The 20,824-nt window shown below is 45.3% G+C and overlaps 1 protein-coding gene across 10 annotated transcripts in view; it reads right to left on the bottom strand.

The window, feature by feature from the left end:
• Nucleotides 1–2,679: 2,679 nt before the first annotated feature.
• The window catches only part of ema (C-type lectin domain containing ema), a 53,625-nt gene continuing 35,480 nt past the window's right edge, over nucleotides 2,680–20,824 (bottom strand). For 6 of the 10 annotated variants that reach the window (XM_077634006.1, XM_077634004.1, XM_077634007.1 and 3 more), the window contains 9 exons: nucleotides 20,476–20,604; nucleotides 19,085–19,205; nucleotides 17,812–17,963; nucleotides 16,630–16,948; nucleotides 14,522–14,705; nucleotides 12,905–13,061; nucleotides 11,560–11,795; nucleotides 9,481–9,710; nucleotides 2,939–3,229 (listed from right to left, as the gene is read on the bottom strand). In XM_077634006.1, coding sequence (XP_077490132.1) covers nucleotides 3,126–3,229; nucleotides 9,481–9,710; nucleotides 11,560–11,795; nucleotides 12,905–13,061; nucleotides 14,522–14,705; nucleotides 16,630–16,948; nucleotides 17,812–17,963; nucleotides 19,085–19,205; nucleotides 20,476–20,604 — 1,632 coding nt within the window. In that variant the 3' untranslated portion in view covers nucleotides 2,939–3,125. Of the gene's footprint in view, nucleotides 6,814–6,860; nucleotides 9,711–11,559; nucleotides 11,796–12,904; nucleotides 13,062–14,521; nucleotides 14,706–16,629; nucleotides 16,949–17,811; nucleotides 17,964–19,084; nucleotides 19,206–20,475; nucleotides 20,605–20,824 lie in introns of all 10 variants that reach the window. The other 4 variants (XR_013307916.1, XR_013307915.1, XM_077634008.1 and 1 more) reach the window with 3 other exon arrangements.

Genomic DNA, 20,824 nt, shown 5'->3' with positions numbered 1-20,824 from the left:
GCCGTAAGAGCTTTGCTACCGGCGCTCCTATCCTCGATCACGGGTCTGTGACCGACGCTCTGCGGGCAGGGTTCGGAAAGAGTTAATGGGGGCACTCGTAGTTCAAATCTGCAATCAGAAGCGCCGAGTAGTCACATGATCTGCAAGCGGGGAGCGCACTCGAAACCACATGCTCCTGGTGACATCACGGCACAGGGTCACGTGACCAGTGCTGGTCACTTGGTAGGCTTCAACACAGTGATGCGAGACTATGGATAGTACTATCGATAGTTGTGTCACTATCGATGGTAAAAAAACTACCGTAGGTGGAATCGATAGTAATATCGATAGCACTATCGATAATACTTTCGAACTGTCCCAGCTACCTTTTAAGCTGAATTGTCCCGCTTTTGCGTCTAGATTTAAAGCGGTAGTCATTTTACATTTTAACTATAGCAAGCTCTCACAACCCAGACAGTTATCTTTAAAATTGGTTAAATTGTACACAGCTGGGCGAGTAGAAGAAAAATGCACTAGGCTTGCACAGTGCATGTGCCATGCTATCATGAGGCACAGCAATTAATGCTTGTTCGTCTTGCGTCATCTTGTTGGATTCTTCGTTGCACGTTACAGAACCACAGCTGGTCGAAATCATTCGGAGAACTGCACAACGCGCCCCTCATAGCCCGAGTCTCTTTCCGGCATTAAGCCTCATAAAACCGTGAAACCAACAAGGTATCGCAAAAGTTTTGTATATATTGCTGGGCAACGAATGTGGAATATCGATAGTGTTACTATCGACAGTCTCACTATAGATAGTACTACAATAGTTTATCCATAATAGCATTAAAGATAGTTTTTTACACTATCCATAGTCTATCAATAGTAGCACTATTGATAGTTTTTTTACACTATCGATAACTTCAAAAGAACTATCGATAGTATATTTTTCACAGTTTTGCATCACTACTTCAACAACGCCGATGCCTACGCCGGATGCGCCAGGAATGATCCACTAACAGCTGCGGCGAAATAAATTTCGGGCGCCTAGGCAATGCCCAGCCTGGTTTGGTAAAATCAACAATCTCACCGGGCTTGCTCGCAAGCACGACATTGCACGAGCACACATGCTCCACACACGAATCGAAATAGATTTGTCGTGATGTTTCAGGCCTTGCTGCTTGAATTTTTCGCCCCCCTTTAGTTCGTGGAGCAACCACGAGGCCTCTGAGGGCGCCACCACGCCAGCTACACAGCTGTACTTGTTCCCACATATGCTCAATGTTTCACCGATATTTGGAGCATCGGAAAGTGTCGATTCAGATCTCGCACCACATCAACATTAAGGGTGGGGCTTGCAAGTCCTACGTTGCTCTTCCCAAGCAACCGTTAGCAACTAACCATTAACTGAACTGCCACCTTCCACGGTGGGCAGTTCGCACACAATTCAGGGGGCAGGTTGCCAGGTGTGTGCATGTCCGGTCGAAACGTCAAGAAGAAATGTGCCCGAGGCATGCCTACGTTATTCAGCCTTTTCTCTGCGGATGGAACCTACCTACTTTCGTACGCACACGCATGCATGCACACCGGCCGGAAATGGCTACTCTAATCCAGCACACTAAAAATCAGCTGGTAACGGTTATGGTCCGTGGCATCCTGCATTACTCTGCCAACAAGTCACGAGAGTAAATAAAATCAGCATTTTGAAGTTTCACTATCAAACAAGCCAGAAGTACTGAAATAATTCAGCTTATAATTTCATCAGCAGCTCACTTTTAACACAGCCTGCTAATAATGAAATAGACATTAAATACAATAATATGCAGTACTAGATTCATTAATGCGGAGGCCAGCCTCAAAGCCCATTAAAGCATTATAAAAAAAACAACAGCATTATGGACGTTACTTTGCTACAGCCATCTCAACAGGCATTCCAAACTATATAAATGATTTGCAATCAAGGATGCTACATTATTAAAGCCTTCTAAACAAGCATTTCGAACTATCTAGAGTAGAAATTTATGCACTGAAAATGCTACACTGTCAGTTCAGTTGCACAAAGGTTTAGCTGGATAATTCAGAGCTGCAAAACTGCCGTGGCTAGTGGGAATTTCATCAAACCAGAATCCGGATAACACTCGTCCAAGTTTAAATAAAAAAACACTGAATTTTTGTAAACAGCAAACCTTGTTAACTAATGCTAGGACACTGAACCATGAACACTAGCAATATGTGTTGTAGTCAAGGAAGAAAAAAAAATTCAGGAGAGAGCGCGATGCCAAATGGCCAGCCTTTGCTGGCCAAGTGCTCGTAAAGCCGTTCCCTCCCCCGTTTTTTATTGAGTCAATTCAGCCCTCCCCCGTTTTTTATTGAGTCAATTCCTTAAGTTTTGGTGTTGGTATGTTTTAGAGCATGCATCCACGTGGCCCATGGCATGGGTGTCCAGAGCAAGGAAGTTGATATATAGTCCTCGCATGCACGTGCGCAGCGGTGATAGATATCCCTCAAGTTTTTTTTTCTCCGTGGTTCTAGTGCAGGATAGTATGCAATATACAAAATGTAAAGAAATTCTCAAGTCACCTGCATCAACATTAGTCCAGAATTGCACGTCAACAATGTGCATGCCGTCAAGCACATCAACAATGTGCATGCCGTTTTCAGTGACACCATGAGATCACAAAGAGAAATCCTTACGCAAAATTTTCAAATATATATATTTACTCTCCATCTACCATTTCTAGGTTCTCGCCTATTTACAATGTATGTGCCAAACAGTAGTTTTGCCAACATCTGTACAGAGCGGTGTTTTTGTCCATAAGCACACCACTCCAGCAAAAAAGAAAAAATAACAGCACAAAAACTGAGCACTTTTAAAGATCACATCATTCACTCACTTTCCCCGACATGCACACTCTGAAAGACAGAAGAGACGGTCTCACTAAAGAAAATTCCTTGCCTATTTCCTTCTCTTCCAATCATCATCAGCCTCAACAATGCACTGGTTTATTGCGAGATGTAGTGACCGCTAGGCTTTGCAAAACCGTGCAAATGAAAAAAGTCCGCTTCCCTCTTCATGCAGCTCTGAGCTGAACCCAAAGCTAAAGCCAAAGCACAAGCCGAAGCCCAAATGAAATGTGAAGCCAGAACTAGATCCAAGATGGGTGGCTGAAAGGCCGGCGTAGCTGTGTGCTGCTGGCTTGAACACTTGTTCCCAGTGGCACAAACACACTAGACTGGGCACACCATACATCTGGAAATGCAGAAAGGCAGAAGAAAATGCAAGCAAGTTTCAAATGTGTTACTGCACCGTGCAACAATGCTTTGGGAGCGATAAAGGCAATCATAAATGGCAGACTTTGCTTTCTACATTGGCATGTTAGAGCAAATGCCCCGAATATGAGTCTCTGAGAAACCTCCAACTTTTGAGCCACTCCTGCTTCAAGCCAGGTCAGTAAGGCAGCTAATAAAGGTTACAAGGTCTCTGCAAAGATTGCAAACTGTTGGTGGAACCAGGCAAGTAATCCAGCAAGCACAGTTGGAGCAAGCAGCTGAGCTAGATAAGTGGCAGCCTCCTTAAAAATGCATTAAAGGGAACCGTAAAGACAATCCAGCGATTCAGGCCAAAAGTGTATCATAAGACAGCAGACACTTGTCATCAAAAATTAACTATCACGAATCGGTACACCATGCTCGTAAGGCAGTTGCAAAATGTCCATCACTTTGAAGTGTTGTTCGGAGTAGAAAATGAACGCTAATTCTTAAACAGCACAGGTAGGGCAAAGTAAAGGCTGCTCGAAATGATCAACACAATCGTAAGTTCCAAGAAAAACTCCAGAAAGAACTTGTCAACTTAAGCAACTTCACTAATTAGACGACATGCAGCAATAATGCAACGTGCATGGCTTGCAAGCTTGCACGCGAAGTTCATGCCTGCCTAAACATAGATTATATTAGGACTAAATAAAGAAACAAGAAAAAAGTGTCCTAGCCTACACTGTCTGCATATACAGGAGTATTCAGAAACAAAGTTGCAAATATGTGATCAAGAGGACTCTGAACAAGCCAAAGCACTTTGATCACCAATAATCAACATGGCCCAGCAACTGATCAGCACACTAAGCACTCTAGGAAAACACCGCAGCAAACCTATTCTGCTGCGACAGTTTTATCACATACTTCAAGCACTCGCAGTTCGGTGACAGTGACGTGTCCCAGAACAAGGCAAGTAAAAAGCTCTGGCGACGTAATTAAACACAGCATGTCCACTATGAACTTTCAAGTCAAGGTTTGTACTGTCAACAGAATGAACTTGATGGACAACAGACTTGAAGCACTGTTGGCCATTAGGTTGGGCATCACGACCATCAAAGCCACAATCCTGCCAGATATGCATTTACTCGCATAACAGATGCAGTCGTTCTTTGGTTGACAAAAAACAAAATTTCATGCTAATACTACATTGCCCTTCATAAACCCATTCACCAAATTTTTGCCAACTTTTTCAGCGAAGTGCAGCCATTATGTGAGCAAGTACAATGGGTTGCCCATAAGATGGTTTGTAAGGACAAACACTAATACAAATGCCGCACAACTGCTGCCAGGCTAGTCGTGTAGCCATTTAAAAATTCTTGCGTTTGCAAAGACCCCGTTCAACCCAGCCTGAAAGTGCAAACTGGTCCTCTAATACCATCTTTACTCACGTTTTAAAATTTTTGCATTTGTGCTTGGCATACTTTGAATGGGGAAGTAATGGCAGTCATGCAACAAATAAAGGGGCTCATTAAGCCCACCAAGCAATTAATGCCATTGTCTAAACTGAACCTTGACACACTCACTTTCAAGGAAAGGAAGAAAGGTGCTTTTTAAGGGGACTTATGCCAAGGGTGCATTCAGGAGCATACTTCCTCTCATTGGTATAATTAAAATCAACTTTACACAGAGCAAAGATCAACATAAAATGTTGCAAACTTTGAACGTGTGTTAAAATAGCTAATTTCTTTTCCCGTACTATGAAGTTAGCAACAGTTTTGTTGCGATCATAGCAAGCAATGCAGCTCTACAGAACGATGATAAAAAATACAGAAGTAAAGCTTTCTAGCCTTTTTTTTTAACTCCTGAGTTCTGCAACAGGTTAAAAAAGACTGCACAAGTTCTGCGGTAACTTGCGCACATTGATTTCGACACACAGCAACGACATCTGACTAACAACCACAAACAGTCAGTACAGGAGGTCTTCAAAGCTATGTTCACTCAAAACCAAGACACAATGTCAGAGTACTGTTCAGAACTGAAAATATTTTTTGCGCAATTCGCGGAGTACAAGGCTTGAGCATAAAAAGCGCTAGTCACTGGCGCAGGGAGCTCACATGTCACACACGTTTCTTCTACAAACACTCAAAAACATTTTCAGTCAAAGACCCAAATAGGAAATGAATTGCGCAGTTCAGTGCTCATTCCTCCCAAGTATACCGACTGTCTGCATCAACAACAGAAGCAAGTATATATATACTCAGAGGCCCTGAGTGCAAATTGGGCCTCCAATCTGGTTTAAACACTTTGGTACATTTAGCACATGAGGAAGTGCCCCCTGTTTGCTCAGATGTATGCTTATATGTACATTGGCTGCACTATAGCTACTGCTAATAAGCGCTTACAAGTGCTTTAACGTCGGTTCTAACGTGTGTAAATCCCCCAACCATAAAAGGTGCTTGCACCACCTCTCACCCATTTCAGAGCTCTCGAAGACAAGGAAAATGTTACGACCTTGACCACACTCCCTAGACGTGAACACAGGCTCTAAAAAAAAAGCTAAGACCTTTTAACGATGGTAAACCCCCTTGCATGGCTGCCGTGCCTGCAAGCCTGCAACTGCACTGTCCAATGTGTGAGAAATTTTTCATGGCTGGGTTTCAGGGGCTGCTCTCACCAAACAACTGCCAAGTTTACATTCAAACTTCACACGAAAGAAGCCATTAGTGATGGGTCTGGGCCAGTAACTGCTTTCATGATGGTATGCACCCGTTCACTAAAAAAATTAAACTGCTACGCTCAGATGTCTGTAGCCAGCTTATCCAGTAGCGTAAGATTTCACATGAAAGATGACAACAGTGCTATATATTGCTAAGAAGGTGATGCCTGTGTCGAAACAAGCTGGAAAGTTCAGCACCTATGTTATGACTTTACTATAGGCCAGGGGTTCTCAATCTTTTTATCACCGGGGAAACCCAGAGGCCTTCAAGTGGTGCTAAGCAAACTTGTCTGTCCTGGCTTCTATCCATTCCTACCTAAAGCGCGTGCAAAAAGTGTGGAGACGCATCATAATCATCATGATCATCAGCCTGACACCGCCCTTCTCCCATGTCTCTCCAATTAACCCTGTCCTTTGCCAGCTGCGGCCACTGTATCCTCACAAACTTCTTAATCTCTTCTCCCCATCTAACTTTCTGCCGCCTCGTGATACGCATGCCTTCTCTTGGAATCCACTCCGTTAGCCTTAAGGACCAACAGTCATCGTGCCTTCGCATTACATGCCCTGCCCAAGCCCACTTCTTCCTCTTGATTTCAACTAGGACGTCATTAATTCGCATTTGTTGGTAGCCATGGTGGTGGTGTTAATGCACAGGCGGGATTAGCCTTACAGTGGCTTGTTGGCAATTGCTCTGCCTTAGTCACTGATTTGAATGACTGCATCTCTGCCACTGTTCTTGAGGCCAGTGACCTCTTAAAACTTCCAAGACTGCTTCTGACACTGATCGCCACTCAGCTAAGGAGCCCTCGAGGTACATGATGCATAGTGAAACAGTCTGCTATAAGCAATTGCAGTACAATTAGTCTCTGTTTTGAGACTAATTGTTGTGAGACTAATTGTACTGTTTTGAGACTAATTGTAAGGGCACAAAGGGGAAATAGACACTGAGGCAAGCAGATATTCAATTGCTCGGGGAGCCTAAAAAGCATTCTAAGGATTCCACGAAAACCCATTTGAGAGCCTCCGTTATAGACTGGAGGCAATTTTCTTTGGTTCTTTAAAAACATGCAATTAACACTGAGGAATGTAGCAAACACCCACTCTGTCTGAAATCTGAGTGCTGCCGAATGAATACTGCAGGACTGAATAAGCAGTGATGAATTGGTTCACACAATCTCAGCAAATTTTTCAAGCATCACACTGCATAAATGGCAACAAAGTTGCAATCTATTAATGTGTCAAGTGCATTTTTATCTCATCTCTCTCTTGTTGTGGTTTGATAAAAATATCAGCTTCGCTCAGCATGCTATACAACACAGCTTTTGCTGTCACCAAACTGGAACTACCACAATTAACAGCGTCATTCGGGTCAACACCACATTCACCATCAGAAATACTGTGTCAGACTCTTTCACAACCCTAAGATACTCACACAACTTGTTCGGCATTCCGCTGACCCTCATTGGTCAGGAGTGGCAAAACAGAACTGCGCTATGCACCGGTCCCTCAGAACTTCATTACTGAGAGACCACCCATGCCCAGACTAGACAAGCATTATTACAAATTGTGCGCTTTATACAAAAGAAAGAGGAAAACTATTCTTTACAAGCTATATATACTGCATCACGAACAGACCTCTTTGCTGGCAGAGAAACTGCAAAAGCTGCAAAGGCGTCTTCCGTGAGATAAAAAAGAATCACTCAGCATCACAAGTCCGTGCCAAGGAATCTATGTCTCTTGTCCTAGAAAACCTCACTTCCGTGCACTACCACACAACTACGTAATGCCCACTGTCTCGAACCTACAGCCGTACTAACAAGCTATACAAAAGCTCCAGCTCAGTTCTCAAAAAGTGCCTTTGTACAAAGGAAGCCTCTGTTAAGTTATTTCAACACTAGTTACTTGCAGTGCACAGCACGAACAGTCCATTAGGAACACGTGCCACATTTCTGGCTGTTCCAAGGAAACAGGTGTATTATATTAAAAAAAAAAATACCTGAAGCATGCAGGTGACAGTTCATAAGTGAGCCGTAGAGTAAGAATTGATTACAACGCAAAATAAAGGTCTTGCAAAAGCTGAAACCACCGCGAAAACAAGGTGTAAAAAAAAAAAAGGTGTGGCACGCATGACAAGTATACATCAGCAGAGCAAATGTCAGGGATGATAAACATTTCAGATTTTACAAAAACTAACTTTTACACAATGTTGTGACAGAAATCTGGAGGTCCCAGGTTGCCTGTCAGTTAGGACAGTGAGAAACTCATGGCAAAATAAAAGTAACCAACACAACCATACGTTAGTATTGTGTACGGAAATATTCAAGTCCATGTGGCTAGCAGGCATCATAGCATACTGTTATGTGCCAGGAAATTGGCATTCAGAAGTCATCCCTTTCAGAACTGCCTTCTCTATGATTAACCAGAAACATGCTACTGCTAAGGACAGACCCGCAACCCATCCAAAATTCCACCGTACATTGTTTTACCACATAAACCAAACCAAAGTGCCACGAATTGTTGCATTAGCTCACTTTGGATATTTTGCATGTAATAAGCTGTCGAATACTATAACGGTACAGAAACCATTAGCACTTATAAAATTTTAAAATTATGACACCATTTTTAAAAATATGGTTTTGATTTCTCAAACTTTCAAACCTGGTGCAACATCGAAATTGCACAACAGGCGCAAAAATCCTCTACGACATTTAAAATAAGCTAGCACAAGAAGCAAGATGCAAAAATGCACCGACTACCTATTAAGAGATGTCTGTCCTTTAGATGTAATCAAAACTAAACATTCCACTACTGCTTAGCAAAGTCATGCAAACCACCCCTTTTATTTCACAGGTGCTCAGCATTTATGCATCTATAGTTAACCATTCATATGTGCTCGCATTAGGAATCTAACATGCTTCACTTAGCAGAAGCAGCTTGAACATAACAAATATTTACATAGAACGCTAGATGTTGAACGTTACCTTTTCTTATGTACGGTTAGTAATATCAGTCAGAGAAGAAAATAAAATTTCTAACAGAGTGCAAACTTAGTGGTCAGGAGCAATTTAAGATGTACGTATTCAATATGCCGAGTACTGTGCACAAGATATTTCACTAATAAGACTTAGTTATAAATTCGTACACTTTGAGACATAGTGTGTGCTGCTGCTGATAATTGTTCCTTTGTCAAGACTTAACTCTTCTTGATCTTTCTTTTTCACACTTTGCATGAACAATCCAAGTTATGCAAATTCATGTCTATCCAGGTGAAGCCATGTGGAATGACGTGCGCAATGTTACTGCGCTTTAGGCAGCAACTTGCTGTTCTTTAAACCACCAGCTCGTTGCCATTGTATAAACAATAAAAACCTGCGGCCAAGCTGGTCACAAATCACCAGCAAAACTGCTCAATATGCAAGCCAATGCTCCCGCACGGCTCAAGCCACCGGCAGCCCAGAGATGATCGCGTCTCGACACTCAGCGCGGTACAATGGTGCAGGACGGGCGCGCCTGTCAGACTGTGTGCACCACACCTTTGGCCTTGGACGTTGCGGCCAGCGTGAGGGTGGCCTCGAAGCCGTCGTCCACCTCCGTTCCGAGGACGGTTGTGTCCTCCGACGGCGATCGACACGCGTCTTCCTCCTCCTCCGCGAAGTCCCCATTGATGTGCTCAGTGAAGTTGGACCCTTCCGAGAATGACGTCTCACTGACGCAGCATGGCTTGTGGCACTCTTCTGCTGGGCTTTCTCCGGCTTCGCCACCACTGTGCGTGGAACAAATTTCCATTAAAATGCGCAGTTTTAGTGCCAGTGCCAGCAACAGGATACACTGGACCAGTGAAGATAGAAACGATCATCGAGGAACATTTAAGTGAACCTGCATTGCCAAGTATTCCCTGGCAGTGCGATACACTGTAGCGTAAATTTTAATGCACAGTACCATAACGTTCAGGGTTGTGCACTCCCAGCCTGAACATGCCAAAGATATGGCTACGCTCTTCAGATGGCCTGTGCGTCCAATATGGCTATGCAAAGAAACAAAGTGGCACATGCACCTTAAGTCAGATGCAACTCAAGAACAAAGCAGTAGATGCCCCCCAAAAGAGGCCCTCCAGCCAATGGTGTCGACCGATATTCATGTCAGCGCAATTATTCTGATTAAAATGGCCAATGAATAAAATAGATAACATGCACATGACGAATGAATAACAATGCATAAAATGGCCTCGCTGAAACAGGGTAAACTGCAAAGTGAGCATTTATTGCACTGTCCATGAAGTGAGCTGAAGAGAGGGCGTGAAGCGAGGTCGCTTTAAATTACTTGAAAACAGCATTGGTTTAGTTTGAAATTACTTGAAAACAGCATTGGTTTAGTTTGCTTTTTTAATCGTATCTTTCTCATTCTCTCCTCAGCAATGACTGGTATTTGTGGTACAACATTTCTGCGTTTTGCTGTCCCGCCAGCTCCAAGCACTTCAAAGGTGCCCAGCTAGGCAGCTGCGACTTATCTCTCTCTTATCTTGCGTCTTCCGCAGATTAACTGTTATCGAGGTTACAAGCAAGTGCAGCATACGCCTTTCCGTTCACCACAGGCAACACGCATGTGGCGCCGACATCTGGCCATCTCTATGCCGTGCTAACGCATGTGGAGACATCACGGCAGTTGAAATTATGGCTCTAAACTGTTTAAGCACCAGAGGCAACACGAGTGAAAGTGTCGAGCTCTGGTCAAGTCGGATCTCTGTGTCAAGTGCAGGCAGGCACAGAGGTGACCTGCCTTTTCCACACCAGCAAGAAAGCTTCCCCTCAAGAAAGTGCTTTCTCGCAGAGCAGCTTTCTCGCACTTTTGACCGATGGTGCGCGGAAGTTACCTTGCGGAGGTGCTATTCTTGTGCGGAATTTTATATCTTTCCTTGACAGTGCCATGCAGGCACCCTGGGAATGCCACTCCAACGGACCACCATTGTTGGTGGCTGCTGCAAAAAGCTCGTCTTAACCGAAGCACATGCGGGAAAGTTTTACGTTGAATTTTATGAGAAAGCAACCACATGTGCTGCATATTGATCACCTTATCCGAGAATTCACCTTAACCGAGTTTGTCGTAACAAGAGTCTACTGTATTGCTCTATGGTCTTCATCATCAACATCACAAGCCCAACTACTCCCACTGCAGGACAAAGGCATCTCCCATATCATTGCAATTAATCCTGTTCTGTGCCCAGCTGCGGACAACTTTCTCTGCAAAGTTTGCAGAAATAAGAAATAAGAGATCTCATCTGCCGCTGCCTGCTACACTTACCTTCTCTTGGTATCCAGTCCGTTACCCTGAACAACCATCAACTGTATATGTGCAGTCATAAAATCGCAAATGTGCAATGAACAGCATGCAGTGCATGCAGAACTAATCTTTGCATGTGAGTCTCTTTACACACAGCACACACGTGTAAGCATCCAACATGCAGTAGATAACAAAAAATCAGCTGACATTTTCTGACAGAATAAACCATGCTCTAGAGGACAATGTCGCGGCTCGCATTGGCGCGAGTTACAGCAATTCATCGCAGGCAAGCAGACTTTCAAAATTAGAAAGGCACTCCACAATTAGGGACGCACCTAGAAACAGGTGAGGGAAGCAGCGCTGCAGGACCTTCTTTGGGCGGAAGCAAGAGCGGTACTTCGAACTCTGTTGACTCTGTTGCAGAAGCCAGCAGCGAGACCGGTGGTGCTGCGACAACAACTTCTGGCAAGGCCGCAACAGCCTGGTCCACGGCCGTCTCTTCAGAGCGCAGCTTCTTGGAGACACCGCCAGAAGAACTACCGTCACTGGAACTGCCCGGGCATGGCCTCATCTGCAAGGAAGGTGACAAAAAAAAGAGAAAGAGAACCATGCTGGTACAAAGAAAACAATTGCCCTTAAAAGACACTAATTTCGATAACAATACAGTGAAACCCTACATGTGCGCTCCTCATTCATGCGACAAACTGCATTTTATGACAAATTAGTGAAAAAGAATTTAAACATTTTTACAGCCAGGATGGCAGGCTTGTTTATTACGGGAGTGTGTTCCATTAACGCAAGATCTCTGATAATACGATGCATGAAATATAAATTCTGTGCCAGCTGCGGACAACTTTCTGTGCAAACAAAAGTTTGAGACAAAAGTTTTCAGAAATAAGAGAGAAATAAGAAAAAATAAGAGATAAGAATTTATGTGAAAAACTGCATTTTACGATAAATTAGTGAAAAAGAACTCAAACATGTTTACAGCCAGGAAGGCAGGCTTGTTTATTACGGGAGTGTGTTCCAGTAACGTAATATCTCTGATAACACGATGCATGAAATGTAAAGCTCCCTCGCGCGGTCTCCTAGAATTCATATAACCCGTGGTGCTCTACTGTACCAGGGAAAACAACTCAATCTGTAGATCCACTTTGCTACCTCAGCGAGCTTCACGCACTGTTTTGCACCTACAAAGCTGTATCCCTCATGGTTGTCCATTCAATTTTGTAAATCCCACTGTTTTAACTGCATTTCACATACTATACTTATCCATTCTCTGTTTGGCATTGGTTCTGAATGTGTTCTGCATGCAGTCACTGAGTATTATTACCGGAGGGTTTTAGTTTCAAACACAACACACAACATTCAAGATGACTGCTTCTACAAAGGAGCTCAAGAGAGCCAAGCCCAAGCAGCCACGACAAGAAAAAAACCAATGCAGAATTCTAATCACGGTTCTAACAAAAGAAGCCTGCAACAAAAAAAAAAACATATCAAAGTGTGAATGCGTGATATCTGTATAGAATGAATTACTAAGTAGTCAATAAAAATGTGATCAGAAGACTGAAGCTTCTGAGCACTATGAGTTCGTACCAACTCGCCCAATTTTCAGCCCTTTTGCACTTCTGCTCAGTACAAACAGACATCCCATACCAGCACACACAAACATATACACACCTGCATGGGTGAAGGACCAGCCGCAACAGGCAGTGCCCTCGTGGAAAGGTCTTCCAGAGGTATCTCCTCTGAATGGTCGCGCGACCTGTGACCCATGCGCGGTGAGGATTCCCGTGACGTCGACCGGCCACGGGAGACAGGGCTGCTTCCCGAACGCCTGTTGACAGAGCAAGTTCCTTCAGATAAAACGAAATAAAAACCGTGCAACCAGCCATACTACAATTCCACAGTGAATCGTAGGCATTTCTAGCAACACTCGGTTGTGCTACCACTTTCACACGAACGTCCACAAGAGCAGACAGAAGGAAAGAAGGAAGACCATTATCACGGCCCAGTCGACTAAGTCCGTTCAATCCAATCAAAGGAATGCTGTTTCCCTTTCGTGAGCTTTTTTTATTCTTTCTCTCCACTTTTAGGTAAAAGTTGAAAAAAATTCTTTGAATCAGTGCCCCACTGTGATCAGGGATGCTACTGTGTCCAGGTTTTCAGTGCTTGTTAACCCTAAGTAATGAGTACTGTATTTACGCGCATAATTTGCACACCCTTAACTTATCACCCGGGTTTACAAAAAAAAAATTTCTTACTCTCATATTTTATGCACCACGCTGCGCTAGACCACATTCATGCACGCGGGCTCTACCCTATGGCTCTACCCAGTAGCATTCGGCTATTCTGCGTGTTTGTTCGGAAGGCTTTTTGAATCTTTTGTGCACTGGGCATTCATGGTGGTGTCAGGGGCCGCTGTTACAATCGCGGCAGCACCAGCGGCATCGCCACTCGGAACGGCCAGCAGCGCTTCCGGGGAGGATCGGCAGCTGATAGAAGAGCCAACACTGCTGTTTGTTTGGCTGATGCATGCGACTCGACTGCCGGCTACGCTTTTCTTGGTGGCTCTGACGGCTTGTGTTTGGTTGTTCGGTCGTGTCTTGCGATGAGATATCACAGCTATAGGGCAAGTTTCAAACTGCTTGTCAGCGCCTTATCACGGCGCGGAGCGGCGAAGACAGCGAGAATAACCGCGTGCGCACAAGTTTGCCCACAGACGACAATTGTGTCGGCAAACTTGTGCACACGTGACTATTCTCGCTGGCTTCTCAGCTCTGCGCCGTGATAAGGCGCCGACAAGCAGTTTGGTCGACGGTCGTGCGGTACTGTTAAAGAATTGTGTGGTGTGATAATTGATTTATTGTTTCGCGCTTGCTATCCCGGACGAAGTTGCGAAAGCAAACTTACGGAATCCGGAAATACCGAACTATTGGCTGGGCCGCAAGCGATGACGCTGTTTTAGCGTCTTATTCAGCTTCGTGCATGCACCTTCATGCCATCCCGCAAGGGGGAAGGGGGAGGGGGGGGGGGGGGTGCGCGGACTTTTATTTAGAGAGCTTTTTTTCGGGAGGCGGCCAGCGTGGGGTGCGGGTCCAGGTGCTGATATATACGCAGCAACATACATTATACCTATATTGCACGTTATGACCTTTGTGGAGTTTTTTAAGTCTCGCTCGCGAAATCCCTGCGTAATTTGCGCACCCCCTTCTTGGAGCCCTGATTTCTGAATAAAAAGTGCGCAAATTATGCACGCAAATACGGTAGTTTATAATATCAAGACCCAAAGCGTACCTCCTTTGTCGACCCTCGATGTCCCCAGTACTGCCCCTGTGACCAGAGCGGGCTGTGGCAAAGCCGGGCACTTTGGTAGATGATGTGAACAGAGGCCGGTAAGGCTGGTGTGGCGGAACCGTGCCCACCGTGCCTGCCCGACCTCGAAGACCCGTGTCTTGGGACAGACTTCGATGCATCAAGCCTGTGTGTAAGAGAAGGATGGCTTTGTTCTAAAGGGTTCTTTTTACAGCAAAAGCTGCTAAACGCCCATTTATGTATTTTGTGCAATAGTATTAGTAGTACTACGTAGTAGTAACAATAACAGTAGTAGTAGTAGTAGCAGTTGTGTCATGGTGTTCTTTGGCCATAGATGCCCTTGCGCCATAAAAATCCAGTAATCATCAGTAGTAGTATTAGTAGTAGTACGTAGTAGTAGTAATATGTAGTAGTAGTAGTAGTAGTAGTAGTAGTAGTAGTAGTAGTAGTAGTAGTAGTAGTAGTAGTAGTAGTATGTTGTTGTAGTAGTATTAGTAGTAGTAATATGTAGTAGTAGTAGTAGTAGTAGTAGTAGTAGTAGTAGTAGTAGTAGTAGCAGTAATATGTCGGAGTAGTTGGCGTAGTAGTTGTCATAACCAGCGTATGGTTACCACTGCAACCATACAGAAGGTGATTACCGTGGAAGGAGGAGGGTATCACGATGCGAGCATGGGAAAGCTTAACCAGAGGGTGGTTATCCTGAAAGGAGGACTACTGTCGAAGGGGGAGGAGGGAGAGTATGGTGAGAGTGAGAAAATGTAGCACGACCCATCTGCAGCAGCCGCTGCTAAAGGTGCTGCAGGAGGAGAAGGTCATCGGTGGCATCACATGCCTAGAGGGACGAACTGGAGAGGAGAGCTAGCCGAAAAACGAGTGTGCGCGAAAAACTAGAAAGAGCACTTTTGAACTAATACAGATATGAAGTCGCTCTCGGATTCTCTACTTCAACATGTAAAATATAAATGCCTTAAGGGGGAAGTGGGTTTTGGCGGTATAATTTTTATTCTTTTGGCGTAGAGCGATGAATTTGGCAGGCTTATTGGGACATACACTAAATGATAAAATATAAATTTTCACTCATATAACTTTAGTTTTGAAGTTATGGATTTTTATTCTTTTGTTGACAGTGCTTAAAAAACACGGACAGAAGACATAGAAATGACGTCACAGGCGCTTCTATGTCTTCTGTCCGTGTTTTTTAAGCGCTGTCAACAAAAGAATGGATCACCACCAACTAGCCCGACAAGTTGTCCTATTCATGAATTGTTATGTTCTTCATTCTTATACCAAACTAGCGGAAAGCCTGCTGTGACAACAAAACATGGTAGGAGCCTAGAGTCGCTCTTCATCTTAGAACACCAGCGCCAGTCAGCGCCCGTAATGGTGCACAGTTTTGTTGAGGGTGGCTGGCTGACGTGCGGGCGATAACTGGCGGCGCCGTGGGACGGAACTTAAACTGAAACTAAGCGGTTTAACTATTGTCTGAGACGCGTCTGCTTTTCGTCACGCCTGCCTGCCCCTGTGCATGTCAGAGGTGCGCAAATGACCCTACAGCACGGAAACCAGGTTATGAGTAAGGCTAATAAAATCCTAGTCGAAATCAAGAACAAATTAGCTGGGGCAGGGGTGTAAGTGAAGGCAAGATAACCGCTGGTCATTAAGGGTAACGGACTGGATTCCAAGAGAAGGCATGCGTATCAGGAGGCGGAAGAAAGTTAGATGGGCAGAAGAGATTAAGAAGTTAGCGGGGATAGGGTGACTGCAGCTGGCATAGGACAGGGTTAACTGGTGTAATATGTGAGAAGCCTTTGTCTTGCAGTGGGAGCAGTCAGACTGATGATGATGATTTCGACACTACCTTGCCGCACCAGTCTTAGCTGGACGTGGAACCCTTTCAGAAGCCAATTCGAATTAACAGGTGCGAGACCCCCAGCGTCTGAATTAGCGAGCATCCAACGCCACAGACTTACATGAGCGTCGGCAGTTCGAAGTATCCAGATTTCAAATTAATGGGGGTCAAATTAATGAGCTTTTACTACTACAGAAATGCCACGCCAGGATAAGGATGCAGTGAGCCAAGGTTCACTCACCGGATGACGTGGCTGCAAGTGCTGCCCCTGCCCCGCACGGTGCCCTGGGCGTGTGCGGGTGGTGTCGCAGCGGGGAGGGCGGCTGCAACGGCAAGTCCAGCAGTCGCGCAATGCTGTGCATCTTCCGCTGCCGTGCACGCAGGCGCCCCTTGTTGAGGCGCTGTTTCGCCGCCATGCAGCGGATGTGGTCGTCGAAGAGGAAGCGTGCCGCCAGCAGGGGCCCGCTGCCAGGGCCGCTGCTTCGTTTGGCCGCGCCCCGACTGTGCACAGTGATGTGCAGGCAGCGGCTGTCCTCCTTGTCACCTGTCACCTCAATGTCCTGGTTGTACCATGCAGATCAACCGAATGCAAAGGAAACAGTAAGCGACCAGGCTAGTCTCACAATAATCAGCACCAAAGCCTCACTCACATCGCCATCAGCAGCATCAGCGTAATCATCATTGTCCCACTTACACCCACTGCAGGGCTCCCAATTATCTCGAATTAACCCTGTCCTGTACCAGCTGCGACCACCTTATTCCCGCAAACTTCCTGATATCGTACATCCAACCACCTCACACCACACTGGCACATCACCCACACCTTTGTTCACTCACATCATGCACCAGTTGCAGATGTCGAAGAAGAGTCTGAGAAAGGCGACCAAGACACGACTCAAAGATCCCAAAACTACTACTTCTGCGACAGCACTCAATGTAAGCCAATACAACACAGTTTTACAGCACAGTCTCTGAATCTGCTGAAATGTTGAAGTGCATGCACAAAGCATATTTATTATCTAGCATACTTAGTGCATTTACCTCACCGGCCTAAGGCCGGTGGTCTAAAGGTTTCATGGTGATTTTGAATTGGCATGGGCAACATTCTAAACTCATAACAGTGGCTGCTCCCAAGTGCAGCAGAATGTTGCTTGCAAGAGCACAAGTGGGCAAGGATCTTTTGACACACAGCCATTGAAACACACAACCTCAACCATGATACACCTTTGCCAACTAAATCAAGGCACGCACACTGGCACACTTTAGCAGGCATGCAAATGTCTGCACAACCTTTACCCTGCGTCTTCCTTTTTATCCCTAGCTGCAGCCACACGCATTAAAAACTGAAAAGCTACCGGTGTTAGTACACCACATGAAAAAATGCAGATATGTCTGGCAGTAAAAACAAGAAAGAAATTAGCACCTGAAGGAAGCCAACGAATTTGGCCACTCCCCAGCCGAGCCGCTTGGAGTCCGGCTCCACGAGGACAAGCTGTGCCACGTCGATCACCATGAAGCGGCGAATCTTCTGCGAGTCTTTGCTCACCACCGTGCAGGCAATCAGGTCACTGTTGTCTGTGCCAATGAAGCGAGCGAGAAACATCCCTCACTACAACTACCTCCACGATACAGAACGCCCAATCTGACCACAGACTGCATGCCGATCAACAAGCAAAAGGATCAAAAACCACAATGCAGCAGACCAAAGTAAGCAGAAAAATTATTAGAAATTGAAAAAAAAAAAAGTGCACTGCACAACACCTTATGTTTCTTTTGCTCTCAGCCTAGCATAAGCATCTGGCATCAACACATTTCTCTTTCACAGGAAGTAATACGTTTGGCATATCAAGCTGCATATTCACTGCAACATAATGACGATCTGTCACGGCAACCACTATGCAATCTAGAATGCACAACGGTGCATATAAAAACAGCGTCATCATGACCAGCTGGATTACGTCCAATGCAGGACAAAGGCCTCTCAGATCAATCTCCAATTATCCCAGCATTGTGCCAGGTATAACCACTGTATCTCCACAAGCTTCTTAATCTCATCCGCCCGCTTGATCTTCAGTCGCCAACTACATTTTGCTCTCACATAAGAACAGGCTGGCCCAGCCACCTGCACATCCACGTGGCCATCATCAACAAAAGCACTTGGTCGACAAGTTGTGTCCCTGCAACACCTGTATTTATGTCGCCATTGTGTTTGGCACAGTTTGCTTCAAAAGGTACTTGCTCTATCACGGTGCAATCCGTTGATATTGTGATAGTCGACAGCGCCAGTGCAAGGTAAAGTGAACATGCTGAACTCCAGCCCGGAACGTCAGGTGCGCATTTTTTATGAGTAGGTGCGCATTTTTAATGAAAGGTTAAAAAAAGTAAATATTCAACCACTAAAGTGGGGGATAGGGGTTTCATTGCGCGGGTAAATACAGTACTTGTAATGCAGACCCTATTTTCCCCCCTTATCTCTAAGCTCCCTCCACTGCGCACACTGCTGAGTCAGAACACTCACTCAGATAGTAAGCATCTGCTTGTCATAAACCAATGCAGAGTTACCGAGTTCCCTCCCCCCCAAAAGAATTTGTGGGATAGCCCGAAACACCCACTCTCCCCACCCCTCAACAACCTTTCCAACTTTAGGGCCTGATGAAGACCGTTAAGGAGATGAAAAACACAAGGGAGATGCTCACTCAGGTCGAGGACATCGTCCACCTTGACACAACTTGCTAGGTTGGTGAGCGGCAGCTGGGTCTCCCTTTCGCTGCTCAGGAACAGCGACAGTTCGCGGAGCAGGAAGAACACTCGGATAGCCTGCGCAGGTGGAGCAGGTGGGGAGAAACAAAGTGGCTGCAAGCTGCGAAGCACGACAACGCCAAAGCAAACCGCAATGCAGAAGCAGTCTGTAATATGACCTTTCAGCTACAGCAGCCACCCAAAAAGGAGGCTCTCAGTGGCAAGTTGCCAGCTGCTCTTAGCTAATGCAAAATATGGCGCAGAGCAGTTTATACTAGTCCACTGTGTTTGGGGAAGAACCCCCCCAAGGTGAAGTGCATTTCAATTGAGGTCCGTTTGTCCGTCGGCAACAAAAGCTTGCAGTCAACAAGTTGTATCACCCATGTTCGTGTTGCTGGTATTTAGCATCGTTCACTTCAAATGATGCTTGCTGTATCATGGTGCGATCCGACGATTTTGTGACAGTTGACGGCGACGGCCAATTGTGGCGAGATGAAGTGGACATGCTGAGCACTGGCCCTGAAGGTCAGGTGTGCATTATTTAAGCGAGGTTGAAAAATGAAGTAAATTTTCAACGGCCACAATAGAAGGGGTTTTATTATGCGAGTGAGTTCATTACGTGGGTAAATATGATACTATGCTGGGACAGAAAAGAGAAATATAAACGAAAGTCCAGGCCCATTCTACAGTCAGCACACTTTAAGAACTAAATTTCATAACACTAACGTGATATGCACTCACATAATCAGTACACAGCCTTGGTAGGGCACCGGCATTCTTCTGCGGCTCAACTTTCAAGCCTCTTATGTTCTCCCAAATGCACCACGGAGTTCTTCAAATTGAAGCTTATGTCTCTATTTTCAAGCTGCTAGTCTATAAACAACAATGCACTCATAATGTGGTTCCAGTGCTCAGCACAGCGAAGAACTTTGTGCGCCTCACAGGATATCCGCACCTGTCTTGCAATGCTACACTGCCACATTACATTAGGTTCATGTGCAGATGCTCTATTTCTAGATTTTTGAAAAGGCTTTCAACAAGCTTTGCCATAATTTTCTTCTCAAGATTTCATGCCTCAACATAGATCCTTGTAAGCTAGGTAGGTCCGGTTTGTACTCAATAATTTCTGACCAACCAACAGCCATTTCGATCATTCCAGAAACAGTTTCCATTAAAAGGCAGTAAAATTCTGCACTTTCATTCACAGCAAACAAATGCATGGACCGTGCTCTAAGGGAGGAAACGCAATGAAAGTTTTGTTGCCTGTGAAGGCTGATTTTCAAAAAGCGGAGTTGGGAAAGGGGAGGGAGGAGGAAAGAACATTAAATAAAAGAGGGCAGAGCCAGACCCTTCGTGCCCTCTCCACCTCTCCACAGGGCAGGCGCTTGTGGAACTCCACTCCGGACATGGGGGTCCCCATGGGCGGAAGCAGCAGGTTGGCATCCATCATCAGGTACTCCACGTTGAGCGGCTTCTTCTGCGCACAGTACGGAAGAGAGAGAAGTTCAATTTGCTTCGCGGCACGTGGGTCAAACAAGGAGAGGGGAGGGGGGGGGGGGGCTCGAAAAGCAGCGCTTACACCAACTCAAGCTTGCCCTCACTGAAGCGACAAAAACGCTTGAGACACTGGCTACAAATTGATGAAACATTAGCACAGAAGCATAGGACACCAGAAAATAAGGCAGTGGAAATAGATG

The sequence above is a fragment of the Amblyomma americanum genome, chromosome 8 (assembly GCF_052857255.1).
Source record: "Amblyomma americanum isolate KBUSLIRL-KWMA chromosome 8, ASM5285725v1, whole genome shotgun sequence".
NCBI classification, from domain to species: Eukaryota; Metazoa; Arthropoda; class Arachnida; order Ixodida; family Ixodidae; genus Amblyomma; species Amblyomma americanum.
This window is presented reverse-complemented; position numbering and strand designations above follow the sequence as displayed.